At 40.3% G+C, this 14,018-nt stretch overlaps 1 protein-coding gene across 22 annotated transcripts in view; it reads left to right on the top strand.

Annotated features, from left to right (window-relative positions):
• Positions 1–13,577, top strand: part of ABI3BP (ABI family member 3 binding protein) — a 135,277-nt gene extending 121,700 nt beyond the window's left edge. For all 22 annotated transcript variants that reach the window (XM_015624788.2, XM_015624997.2, XM_015624980.2 and 19 more), the window contains 5 exons: positions 3,580–3,659; positions 5,126–5,155; positions 6,135–6,296; positions 10,121–10,234; positions 12,224–13,577. In XM_015624788.2, coding sequence (XP_015480274.1) covers positions 3,580–3,659; positions 5,126–5,155; positions 6,135–6,296; positions 10,121–10,234; positions 12,224–12,339 — 502 coding nt within the window. In that variant the 3' untranslated portion in view covers positions 12,340–13,577. The remainder of the gene's footprint in view (positions 1–3,579; positions 3,660–5,125; positions 5,156–6,134; positions 6,297–10,120; positions 10,235–12,223) is intronic.
• Positions 13,578–14,018: the final 441 nt, after the last annotated feature.

Here is a 14,018-nt window from a genome sequence, read left to right as displayed (position 1 = left end):
TCTCTTTTTTTTTCTCTTTTTCTTTCTTTCTTTCTTTCTCTCTTTCTTTCTTTCTTTCTTTCTTTCTCTCTTTCTCTCTCTTTCTTTCTTTCTCTCTTTCTCTCTTTCTTTCTCTCTTTATCTCTTTCTCTCTCTCTCTCTCTCTCTCTGTCTCTGTCTCTCTCTCTCTCTCTTTCTTTCTTTCCTGGCCACACTACCATCCAAGCACACCCTGCAGAGACAGAGAAGCTCTGTGCATAGAGCCCTGCACAACTGCTATCCAACACCAGCATCTCCCCAGCAATAGTCCTGAAGTCCCAGGACTGTACTCAGCTGCTCCAGTTCTCCTATTATGGTGAAAATCTCTCTTCACCTATTTTCAGTCCTGAAATCTTCAATCTTCTCCTTTTGCATGATTTAAAAAATGCAGGAGCAGCTGCATTTGCCAGAGTTCCATGTGGTATAGCGATTTCCTGTGGTGGAAAAATACACTCCAAGTAGTAATTACTGTAAGTCAAGTCCATTTAATCTGCACAAGGACTTTTACTGGCTTACACAGTTGGGGAGGATTTGGAAGGCTTGGTCTCCAAAGGTTTGTAGAACAGCAATCTTAAAGGTGTGATGCATTAGATTGCTGCTTACAGAGGATAGCAGAGGTTTTGGTGTATTAGGCAGGCAGATATAAAGATGGAATATAGACTCCAGTTTCTCATTAGGTAAGTCTAATTAAGCAGCAGACATGGGATAACCATTCCATGGCTTCCCTATTCCCCTTTATTAATTTTACCATACGTTCTTGAAAAGCAATTTTTCCTCTTCCTTGTGGTTTTTATAGAAGTGCATAACAGTGCAGATGGTACCCCTTTTTCACCATTTTATTTCTATTTTTCAGATCTTTCACCTGACACACAAAAAGGAAGACTTTAGATTGTCTTCTATTAAAACAGCCACAGCATAGCTTTTAAATTAAACTATGTCATATTGTGATCCCAGCCCTATGTTTCCTTTCCTTTTTGATGTTCTGTCAACTAGCTAATTCATTTCATCTCCAAAAGGGGTTGTTTGTTATTTTTGTACTGTGGAACCACTGGTATTGTTTTAGGATTGAAACTGGCAGAGGAAAGGAGCCGGAGATGCTTGTAAAAACACATACCACAGAACCGTAGAATTGCATGTATTTTAGTTTCTAAAATTTCCTTTTAACATTGTTAATAATATGCTTCCCTAACTGACTGAGCTAAACTTTGGACATTTCTTTATTATTTTCCTTTTCTCCTATTTTCTTTATATGTTTACATAAGCTGAAATCTATATCTGTAGATTTTATATCTTTATTTAAATTTTGCCCTAATTTTCCAAGCTGTGGTTTAGTCTTTTGCAGAGAACCTAGTGATCTCTAAACCATAATTTGAAAAACAGTGCTTGGAAAATAACCTTCAGTTCTTGTTTTTGTCTTTTTGGAATTAGAGAATTTATGAGTCCAAGTTCACAGACTAAAGATTTTTGGGACCAGGAGTGATTCCTATGAAGAATGTTGCCTAATGCAACCCAAAGTAGGGCATATCAGCTATTGAGAACAATATATTTCTTCAAAAATCAGCAAAATACATACAAAGGGGCTAAAACAGATTTTTATCACCTGGGAGATCAAGCCATAAACTGCCATAAAGCAATAGAACATTCCATTTTGATGATCACAATTACAATAATAGCTTTAGATAAGATGTTCCTCCTGTGAAGGGAGCAGGAAAACTTCTTTGCCGTCTTATGTCTAGGTGTGGATTAATTCCTACATTTTTTTAACTGTATCATCTAGCTATTACATGAAGACCCCCAACATATTAAGAAATCTTTGTTTATACTTCAGTGATTCTTCAGAAAGAATCTCCGACTGCTTTGCTACAGTTCTTTATATTAGGACCTTTCCTACCAGACAAGAATACATCTTGACCAAAAAAGTTACTGTACCATATGGCCAATTTGAATACTAAATACTCAGGTACTATTTTTAAAAGCATGTCTTTGTGCAAGCAATTTGAAGTTGATAACACAAATTCATAAATTTCTTAAATTGATTATTTGGTTAATGTCTCCCTCCTACCATGGGGTAATATGGGTAGTTCCAAATACTCTTTCAGCATGTTTAAATAAATGTCAAGATTTTTTAAAATAGACTTTTTTTAGCTGAAAACAAGCTGTTAGCAATATCCATGAATTTCCACAATGCATCTGTTCAGCATACCAGTCTATAGAAGTATTTCCCTTAAAAAGAAAACCCTAGAAATAAAGGCAGTTGCTTAAGTAAGCAATTTTAAAGTTAAATATTGTCTTAGAAGTACAGTGGATGGAAAACAGTTGCTTGGTACTGCATGAATACTCCACTGAGGTTAATTAGCTCAGGTTTTGCAGGAGCCAAGGAGGAATGAGAGGTAATCCAAAGTTTGGATTGAATTATTCTTCTGGGGAATTGCAAATGGAGTTTACAAATTTCCAACTGTGCCGAGTGTGGTATGGGGGTTTTCTTTCTTTAGAAAATTGCTGTTTGGAAACAGTTCCAGCACTACATTACAATGCTATGTTACAGTCACGAGCTGCCAAAGTTATCGTTGGTAAATGATCTTCTCTCGAGTCAAGAGCTGAATGTTTAGCTGCCCACTTCTGGGACTCCCACGTTTTTCTGTGTTTACAGCAGAAGTGCCTCTAATTTGGGGCCCATTTTCCAGGTCTACAGTCCCTTTGTGTATTCATGTCCTGCAGCTCCCTGTCACTGACAAAGAGACACTCTGTGTCAGGAGAGATTCACCGAGCTTGTGCTCGGAGCATGGGAGATGTCCTTCTGTACGTGGCACTTCCACTGCTAATCAAGAACTGAGAGGTGGGGGAGGCTTAAGAAGAGGAGGCTGGTTTGGATTTTTTTCTTCAGTCGTGTTCTGTTTTCATAGCACTGTGTTTGGTTTCCAACACAGTGATGAAAAGTGATCATGAGATAACTACACCACAGGCTGGTGTGGTGCCACATCAGGAAAAACGCAAGCAAAAGAGACTCTGCACAGTGTCTCATCTTTGCTTCATATACTTATTATTAACATACATTCAAGCAATTGGATCTTTGCCTTGGCTGAGCTCCTGTCCTGGAAGACTTGCCCTATGTTTCATTACTGGTCCTGTCTGTCACTGTTGGTGGGCCTGACAGGCATTGAGTTGGAGATTTGTGTTCTTAAGAAAGAAAAAAGTACAAATAAATAGCAACGTCCTTTACTCAGTCTCTGCTTATCAGGTTGCTTCAGACCTCATCTGAACTTGCTCTTTTTGCCAGAGCTGAAACTGCTGTGTGAGAGGAGACAGACAAGTCAGTGGTGAATTAAATCAAGTATCAACAGTATGTGTGCAAACTATCAAAAGGGCTGGTTAATTTTGTGTTCAGTTCAGGTCTTACACAGTTAGGATAAAAAATGCCTCAGTGGTTTTGTGGCAAGAAATTGGGCTTTTTGTTCTTCTTCAAAAGGGGAGCAGCACCAATGTGTGTGCTGCTTACTTGCTCCAAACTATTCAAGAACGCTTAGTTTTCAAAATTTTCATCTCTTCTATTTTATTCCCCAGTTATGAATTCCATGTGAAGCCTAGGAACCCCCTTGGTGAAGGTCCAAGTAGCAATGTTGTGGCATTCAGCACTGAATCAGGTAAGAACTTCCAAAGACCAGACCATCATTTGCAGCAGTTTTAGTACCCATGTTTGTGGGATGCATGAAAGGCTCTCTCACTTCATTTTGTCCATTTCATCTTGCTCTTTACTGTCTCCTGACTGGCTTTTTACCACCATGCCTGGAAAGTCAGCCTGGGATCAGAACTGTGTTGTGTGAGGATGTAAGATAGACAGACTGCAAGAGGGAAAAAACAGAGGAACACAGAGGGTTTGTCTGGTATTCATTGCAAAAAAAATTACTTCATCCCTAGAGAGGGCTCAGTCATTTCAGATTTATATTCCTGACCTTTTTGCATCTATCCAACTCATTAACAGCTTCTGGATGGGGAACATTAGGGATTTTTTTGGGCTGGTGTGTTCATAGGTGCTTTTGCTACCTGTTCAATAAGGCTGCTGTAAACAATGACGTTGTTTGGCTGAAATTAAGATTGAGAAAGAGCTGTTGTGAGAAGTCAGTGTCCCAGTAGGTTCCCTTCCATCCTGTTTACTCTCCAGTGAAACTGTTTAAAGGTGTACACAAGCCTGTTTTGGCCATTGGTTGGTTCCCAAGTCAAGTTCTGTCTGACTCAGAAGTGAGAATCAGAGCGCTCTTGCTTTCCCTATTCTTGCTCCCCTCAAGGTTAACTACAGCTGACTTGTTGACTTTAGGCAAGCAAGATACTGTCTTTTGTGCAGAAGTGTTTATTGCTTGGTAGTACTGAAACACCACATAAAACACAAAATGGATTTAGCCTTTCTAAAAGGACTTTCTCAATCTGTGTTTTGAGCCAGGTGTAATAATTTAGTAGTCCTCAGCTAGTGCTGTCACTGATGGATGAGAGTTTTGGCTGAGCAAAGAATTACTCAGGGAGGACTGCAGACTATGCCACACGTATTTAAAAACTCTGAATACACTCTTTGTAATGTTAGATTGTTAAAAGTGAAAAAAATATTTGCGCCAAATGCAGTTTTCATGAATGACAAGGCTTATGTTCTGTCTCCTGTTTAGTTTGGACAAATTAAGCATCCAGTTTTGTTTTTTCTTAATTGCACACATCCATTTCTCACATTTGGGCTTTCAAATCCAAGTTTTTTTGTGGCAAGTATTACAGATGTGTCCCTTTTATTATTTAGCTTTTGAAATTGAAATTTTAATAAGACGCAGTACAATTGGGTTTGGCTGGTTACAGGTTTAAACTCTAGTCTTTACTAGAAGTCTGCTTGGCTGATGTTGTCCCATAAGTAAAATTATTACAAGCTCATTGATACTGGAGTTTCACATAAGAAATATATTTCTTCTAATTTAATTTAATACAAAAGTTAACTTTGCTTCCAAAACTCTTTCTGTTTCACAAATTACAGCTTACGTCAGCTGTAAAAAATCACTTACCAATGCTTTTCCATCGAATTATTGGGAATGGTCATTTTACAGTGTCTGACTGAATGTTTGTTTTCTTCCCCCAGCGGACCCAAGAGTGAGTGAGCCAATTTCAAGTAAGTGTTTTATATATAAATCTGATCAGCAGTTTTTTCAGAAATGAGATAGCAGAATTTTACGAGGAGGGTGGCTCTGCTGCACCAGCTGGATGAATTACAGAATCAAGCAGCATTCACACACAATTTCACTCCTTCCACACATGCCCCTGCTAAGGAATTCATGAAAGGCTGCTTGTTTACCTGAGCATAAGGCAATCAGTGTGATTTGGAACTCCCATGGCAGCCGGGATGGCTTCAAACCAATGTACACAAATGAGCCAAGGACAGCCTCATATTTTCTCAACCTTGTCATTAAAGCAAAGAAAGCTCTGCAAAATGAATAAGCTACTCCACACTTTTTAAATGAGTTAACAGAGCACAACTCAGAGGATTCTATTTATCTGTCTTTGTGTTTTAGGAAAATTTTCTGCTTCAGAAAGCCTGATCTGCTCTGCTTTAGGCCACTTACAAGACTCTTGCTGTCCTTGACAGAAGGTGGACTGAGCTTTTAAAGGGCTGAAATCATTCAGGCAAATTTGGCTGCTTTTTGTATTTGTAATAGACTTCACTTTCACTTTGACAAACACTGTGGCACCATTTTTCTCCACATAATTAATGGCCCTTCATTTTTGCATGTACTTTTGTTAGATCACAGTTTGCTGCAAGTTGATTGTCTTGGCTTGAATGCACTGAAGAATGGTGACTATATCACACACTTCGTAAACGAGAGTTTTTCCAATACAAACATTGTCCCCCCAACAAGGTCCTTGAATGAATCTATTCCAATCCTGAACCAGAGGACAGCAGGAGAAGTTCACAGCATCAACTGTATCTGCATACTTTGCTGCTTCTCTAAAAAATTTCTCATGTTCAAAATGCAGGTGTCATGGTACATTCTGCTTCATCAAGGTTTCTAATTCTAGTTATTCAAATGTATTTGTTGAGTGTCATTTTGTATGCAGCATCATACTTCAACCTCTTTTTTCCTCTCCTGCAGTGGGGAAAGATGCTATCTGGACTGAAATACCATTCAATTCAGACACATATTCAGAATGCAAAGGCAAACAATATGTAAAGAGGACTTGGTATAAGAAGTTTGTAGGTGTGCAGCTGTGCAATTCTTTGAGATACAAGATATACCTCAGTGATTCACTTACAGGTAAGAACTATTCAAATCAGTGGTGTCCACATTATATATTCCTGAAAGATATTATGATTCCCAAAATAAGAGGTTTAGTAAGATGAGCTCTGCTGAAGTGTGATCAGATTTGTTTAAATTAGTCAGATTAATTATAAATGGTAATCTATTACTATTACTATAGATTAATCATAAATAGTAATCTGCTTGTGCTCAGTAACCATTGATACATTTGATACTGAACTTTCAGACTCCAGAGCAACCTCTCTGTGGTGATCATCTGATTTTACGTACCTGTTCATATACTAGGGATCATATAGAAGACTGATAAAGATCAGAGTGAACAGCATATATTTTATATAAATTGGTATTTAAAGGGTAGCCTGGAATAATTAATTAGAGGATCAGGACCTCATTTTAGACCAGGATCACACCTGACATTCCCATCCCTTTTGGTAAACATCTGGTTACTTCATTACTAGGAGGCTTATAAATAAAGTAACTGTAGTCAACATGTTCTACTCACCTGCTTTGACATTTTTGTTTTGTTTTCCCATTCCCTGTTTTTACTTATGATCTTTTTTCCCCACCCTTTTGTTTTCCTCATATTACATTTTATTACTAAAGGGAAACTTTCTGGCCTTACATTCTCAAGTTTTGTTTGGTGTTTTGAGGCCAACTGAGTGTGATGTGTTTAAGACCTGAATCAGGTGACACATGCTGGGGAAGCAGCCTGTGAGAAGTGTTTTTCAGCTAGTTGATAGGAGATCTTTTTGTCTCACGCAGCTTGTGCAAGCTATATCTGCTACATTAACAAATATGTTAACTTCTTACAATGCATCTCAGGCTCCTGGCTCTCTTCTGTGTGAGGTCTCTTACCACAGACAGCTCTGTGACAATGGCATTAGCATGGCACCTGAGCACAGAGACATGTGGGAAATGCCTTTTGAGTGTAAGTCAGACAAGTGTGTCCAACATACGGCATTGAATTAGCTAGGAGAGACTGTGCCTGGAAGAATTCACTTCCATAAAGTTGCCCCCATCTCTGAGGCCAGTACCTCACAGGAGCAGGGCTCTGGGCTCCGTGGAAGGAACATGGAAGGAAAAGATCAGGGGGTTGTAGGGCAGCCCACGTTGCCATAATTTTAATCTTCCCTGCCTTGCATCCAGCACCATTCTCCGATGAGCAGACAAGGAAGGAAAGCCTTGTCATTAATAGCAAGTACAATGCTCTGTATGTAAATAATATCTGAGCAGTTATGTGAATAAAAGAGAGTGTTTTGAACAGATGTATCATTCATTCAGCTGTCGCTGTACTAACCAGCTGTGATCAAATGACAAGCACTGGCAATGAGGCATGATGAGTCCCAAAATCAGCCAGCAGAGGAAATAGCAGTGCTAATCTAGCAGGACTAGACTTCAGCCCTAAATCAAGTGAATTAGCACCGCAGTGAAAGCTACTCCAATTTGAGAAGAAAAGTTTCATATCAGGAGCCCATTTTCCTATTTTCATTAGATTGTTTTTGTTCTTGCTGGAAGGGTGGTGGTTTAACCTCGCTGGAAGAAGATGAGGTAGACACACTGTATTCATTATACTTGCTAAGCCTGGTTCTTACACTTGAATTGTTACAACTGGTGCTGACCAGTTGTCACAATATTTAAAAGTGAAATAGTTATGTAGGAGGAAAGCTGCCTTTCCCCGGTTTGCTGAGCGAGGCCTCTGCCTGCGAGTGAGAAGTTTTCCCGTTTGAAGCCAAGCTCTGTTCTGATGTGTTTCACGGTCACCTCTCCTCGCCGTGCCCCCGAGGCCAGCAGAAGTGTCCCTGCAAGCACCAGCCAGCTGGACCGTGTGTGCCAGCAGTGCAGGGCTGCACTGAGCTCTGAATTCCACTGGATGCTGAAAAATCTTCTGAAGCTTTGCTGTTGAAGCAGTATAATTGCCTCAAAACTTGGGTGCGTTGTCCAAATGTTGTTGTATAAGGCAGGCAACAACTGTATCTTTGCAAACCGGTTTTTAGCATGAATTTATTCTTCTAGTGCTGTGGAATTTGTAATGTATAAAACAAAGTTTGTATATGAGATTGTAAGGCCACCCACAAGGAAACACTGGGGAAAAAAATTTACTTTGTGCTAGAATTTCTATCCCCAAAACAGAAAACCAGTTATATTTTTTAGCTAAATAGTTTTAAGTGTGTTCTTTTATTGTGGAAATAATTGGGCAGTGAGAGTGTAATAGTCATTGAGAATGCTGCTAATTTATGAAGACCAATTGTTTTGAGTTATGCATAGGTTAAGCTGTGGGCCAGAAGAATATGTCTGTATCTGCAAGTTACTGTTCTGGTGTTAGCCATAAAAATATCTGGCTTATTCTTTCTCTTATGGAGAAAAGCTGATCTCCATTTCACATGCCAGGACTGTTCTATAAACCGGCATCTACTGCTGACCTCATTTAACAGTCCTCCAGAGCAGTCACTGTAGGCATTCCAGAAAAGCAGGCCACCTAAAAATAAGTATTTATTGAGGGAAGGAAAAAAATAAACTCTATGTGTGACCTTCAACAGCTGTGGAAAAAAAAAAAGATAAAAAAAAGGCTTTTTTGGGCAGCCTGAATGTTCTTAATTTCAGAGCAAAAAATTGCTGAGAGGAACTCACTCTGACCAGTTCTCCTATGGAAAAAAACATGTCTGCAGCCAAAGCTAGATAGCAATAAATAATTCTGTAAAGCTAGAGAAGAGCCACATACACAGAGGCCATCAACCGGAGGTGAGAAATTTTGGCAAAGTATTGCTTAGATCACAAAAACATTGGAGTTTATTGGTAGGCTACTCTTTTATTAATTTCTCTTTGGGAGCAGTATTACAACCCATCCCACCACCTCTCAAATGACCAGACTAGCATGGACTCAAGGCTCCAGGACACCCAGTATCTAATGATTAACTAGACTTTCTGCCTAAGTTATACCTGCATCCTGAGCCTTTTTCTAAATGTTTTCACCTTTCCTTTCAACATCTCAACCAAAGGTTGAAAATATTGAGAATTAAGTGCTGTGAAAGATTAGAAAGAATGGTAAGTTCTGAAAGAAAGATAAACCTACAAAGGTTTCTGTTACAGGTTTGGGAAGAGAATCTAGCATGCTCTCCTCCATCTCCTGAACTGAATTTTACTAATGTCTTGCAAATCAAATCAGCAAGTAAAAACATCTGTCAAAGCTCCTTCACTGTGCCTGTTAACAGGATAAGCACAGAAGTGTCATCAGCACATGCTACATGGGACACGTGAGACCTTGATTTCTACTCAGTTGCAGTCAAGTGTCCTGTTCAGCAATCCTGCAAGTAAATACATGGGCACACTCCATGCTCTGGAGAAGTACTTAGTATGCGAGGTCATCTGTATGTTAAGAGCTATCATTTGCATATACATGTTGTAAAAATATGATGATTTATAAAGCAGGCCTTGGCTATGTTAGGAGGTGGTCTATAAAAACATCTCTGAAGATACTGGGGGTTTCCTGACAGGGAACCAGACCCGCCTTCCATTCAGATCACTACCAAAACTTGCTTTTTGATGATGTTCTTGGTAGTAACAAAATTTCCCTTACTGTATGAAATGTAAGGAGAGGGGAAAATTATATCCATGCATACATTTTGGCCAGGAGTGGGGCACTTTTGCCTTAGCCAGGAGCACTTGGAGCCTGCACGTTATGTTCAAATTACAGCTACAGGTCCTGAGAGGAAAAGAATCATAGCATTCACCTTGGCTTCCCCACAGAGGAAAGAGCACAGCCCATTGCCTCTGGTGGTTTTTGAAAATAGCCTTCACTAACTTTGCTGCTTCTTTGCTTTCAGGAAAATTTTATAACATAGGAGACCAGAGGGGCCATGGAGAAGATCACTGCCAATTTGTAGACTCATTCTTAGATGGAAGGACAGGACAGCAAGAAGACCTACCAGTCAAAGACGGTAATTCCTAACACCTGTCTCTGTAGCAAACCTTGGCAATTCTTTGTTTGCTCTTTTTCCTGCCAGTGGATTCAATGCCCACTGCTGGGGTGGGCGATGAAAGGCCAGCTTTGCAGGCAGAAGAGGGTCAAGAAGTTTTTGACAGTGAATGATGACTTATTAGGATGGTTATGACTTGGATTCTGTTAGGTAGCAAACAGCCTCTCTCCTGTTTAAAACAGCCCAACGAATTATTCACAGTTGGTATTACATATTTAAACCCAACCACAAATCTGAGTTTGCAGAGAGGCATTAAGTGGTGTGCTTAAACTAGCAAGGTTGATTTAAAGCACTGTACATAATCCGTTGGGCATTAAAATACCTTGTTTGGTACTAAAGAGAAACTGAAAAGTTATAGCTGGAAAATATAATTCATGCTGCAGTAATTTTGTGTGTACTGATTGCAAAAGGGTGCCCAAAATTCCAGCCTGGTCTAAGTGGACATGGGACTGGGTGTGCTAAACACAGCTGTGACCTGCCTGGCTATTTTTCACTCATTGCTGAGGCTGAGGCATACGAAATTTGTACTTTTGTCAGCTGAACCGCTGCCTTGCTGCTTGGCAGCAGTGCCAGGCTGAGGTGTTCTGTTCCTAGTGGGGTAAGAACGCAGGCTGTGCTGGTACGAGCACACGTGCTGAGCGTCTCATGGAACATTTTACTGAGGAAAACAGCAAAACAGTTTTCAGTACAATATCAGCGTGTTGACCAAACCTTCCTGTGCTCCGTTTACAAAACACCCCACACGAGTCCAGAAACGCGTTGAGGTAGGTGCAGGAGATGAGTGTGAAGTTGCTAAGTCTTTCACAAGTTTTTCCAAAAAACAAAGTAGTTAAACGGTCTGAAGGGTGTTTGTTATGTGTTTTGTGAGTTTTTTCTAAAGAGGCTTTTGCTTTCCCTTCCCAGTCAGTGCTGCCCATTTGAAAGGATATTTTGCCTAGGAGATGGTCAGAATCTAATCTGCATTGCCAGAACAGCAAACTTCTCAGTTGTACCAGATTCACACTTTTAAAAATATTTGACTATTTAAAAAAACTTTTACCTAACAACCTTGCTACCTCAGTTTAAAAGACACTTAAAAGCAATTTGATTTCAGCAACTGGATTTGAGTGAATTCATGAGCTACACTCATTTTTAGGCCAAAACAAACAACGAAACAAGCAAACAAAAGTAGCTTCTCAATAGCTTGTTTTCTAGTAAATGAACTGAATAGAGAAGAAAGACCAACAGACCAATTGTTCTGGCTGCTGCAGGTCGATTTCTGAATACCTACATGTATTTGACCTGAAATGCTGTCATGGAATCACAGCCAATGCTGTCTCTTAGCTGCAGAACAGTATTTTGTGTGCATGTGTCCACGTGTCTGCTCCAGCCACACATAGATTCCTTATGGCCAGGTTGGATGGAGCCCCAATTCCCCACTTTAATTTGAAACCTAATGTTTTTTGAAAGGGAAGCAAATGTGTTGTAAAAGGCGGCAGAGTGAAAGCCAGGAGGATGATTTCTCATGTAAGGATGGGGAGACAGTGTGAACTATCCCCAGTGTCTGGGTTTTATTGAGGTCCATTGCAGTGTCAAGGCTGCACAGTGGGGACTATTTGTCACTGTCACTCTGCAATGTGGAGCAGCCTCCTGTTCCAAGAGCCCAGCATGGACAGAGGGGGCACAGGCTGTGCCCAGCCAGCACCACCCACGGCGGGGTTCTGGGATGCCCAGGGGAGGCAGGCTTCACCTCTGTGCTGCCATCCCAAGCACTTTGGCTTTGAGTTGGGTGGGAAAACTGTAGAATGCTAATGGATGTAGGGCCAGCAAACAGCTCTGCTTGTGGCAGTCAGGTTAACGGCTTGGTGACTATTTTAGCCACTCACTGCAATGTTACAGGCTTCTCAGGGAGCCAAAGCGTGGTACTGTCCTGAGAGCTTCACCCAAACAAAACTCTCTTCTCTGTTCCAGGGTTTTTCAGGGCAGTTCGTCAGGAACCCGTCAAATTTGGGAAGATAGGCGGGGAGACTCAGATTAACTACGTGCGCTGGTACGAGTGCGGCACATCGATACCTGGCAAGTGGTAGATGCCACGTGAGGTCGGTGCAGAGGCCCAGCGCAGGCTGCAGGAAGGCAACGCTTACGGTGCGCCCGGCACTTCGGTGTTGGCTGACGAGCGAGGCTTATGCCAGTCTAATGCCAATACTGCATTAATTGTGTAATAGTGTAGGCTGCTTACTGTAGTTATCCAGTGTTACAAACTTGTTTTTAGAATAAAAAGAAACACAGGCTAGGGACATGTTGTAGGATAATGTATAGGGAAGCTGGCTCCCTATTCTTGAGGTATGGTTTATATGGTATTTTAAAAGATACAGTGTGTATATTATTTATCACGATGTTGTAATAAATGTTTAAGGCACAGATATGCCAGAGTTGGTCATGGAATGCAGTGTGCGTTAGTTTTTAAATATTCACTGGTCCTGTAATGCAAGTGCCATAAGCTACCCATCCTAATCCACCTGTAACATCTCCCAGTCGTAAATTATAGAAAAGATCCTATAACTTTTAATATTCTGCAGCCAGTAAACTTGAAGCACTTTCTCCTTACACATAGTTTATGCTCCTGCCAAAATGCCGAGGCAGGTTGCTGTATGTGCAGCTTTAAATGATCAAGTTCAGTGGGGTTTTCTTCTGTGTTTGTTTTCAAATGTGTCAGCCCCAGCCAAAGCCATGTTCAGCCTGACACTGTGGAGTAAGAGCCGCTGCCCGTGAGCCTGGCAGGGAGGGCTGGTGCTCTCTAATTGAAGTGGACAGGTACATATGTACATGGAATGAAGAAACAAAGCTGGCCTGGCTGGAATGAAAAACCCAGCTGGGGTTTTTCAGGAAAATGCAGTTTTCAGAGCCTGACACTGGTTCAAAAGCCAAATGTACATACCATGCAAGGGAACTTGGGAAGACAAATGAAAGAGGAAAAAGAATAAACTAGTTATAACAGCATGATCACGTTTATTTAAAAAGAAAATTCTGGTTTATAACATTTTTCATTGGGGACAAAGGGGAAATACTGATAACTGAACTTTGAAATTGCTTTACATTTATTTTGATTAAAACCTCTCCCAAAGCTACTTGTTGTACCGCTTGAACATTTACGAACTAAATAAAGAGATGTAGGTTTTTTTAAAGGTGTTATTCATTATCTTACTAATGTATTGAAGAAATATGAACAGGAACACCCAGATCTATATAGTAGTCATTTATAGAAAATACCTTATAAAGTACATTGCAGGTACACTGTACTCCTAATAAAATATTTTTTAATCAAGTGTTTTTTTTCAAGTGTTTTACATGGAATCAAGGGCTAGTTTCTGTGGTAAATGCTGTTATTCAGAACAAACTGCTTGCTGGACACAAGCCCTTGTTAAATGGGAGGTGTTAGGTACGAGAGCAGAAATGGGAGGAGGTACAGCCACAGCTTACTGGCTAACTGTGGGCACTGCACTGTTTAAGGATGCTGAAGGTAAGAATGTTTTCACTCAACTTCCTAATTTTTCTTTAGGAGAATTCAGGCAGCTTGCTCCAGTTCATTTTTTTATTCCCCACTTAGTTTTACATATTCCTAGAATCTGCAAAATGGAAAATATTAACTGGGAGAATGTTTTGCCCTCTGCTGTAATATGGTCTATTGACTTCATTACAGCCCTTGATCTGCTTTTTCTTGGCTCAAAATTGAGTCGCTAGGATTGCACTCCCAAGTTTTCTGGGT

This window comes from Parus major, chromosome 1 (assembly GCF_001522545.3).
Source record: "Parus major isolate Abel chromosome 1, Parus_major1.1, whole genome shotgun sequence".
NCBI lineage: Eukaryota > Metazoa > Chordata > Aves > Passeriformes > Paridae > Parus > Parus major.
This window is presented reverse-complemented; position numbering and strand designations above follow the sequence as displayed.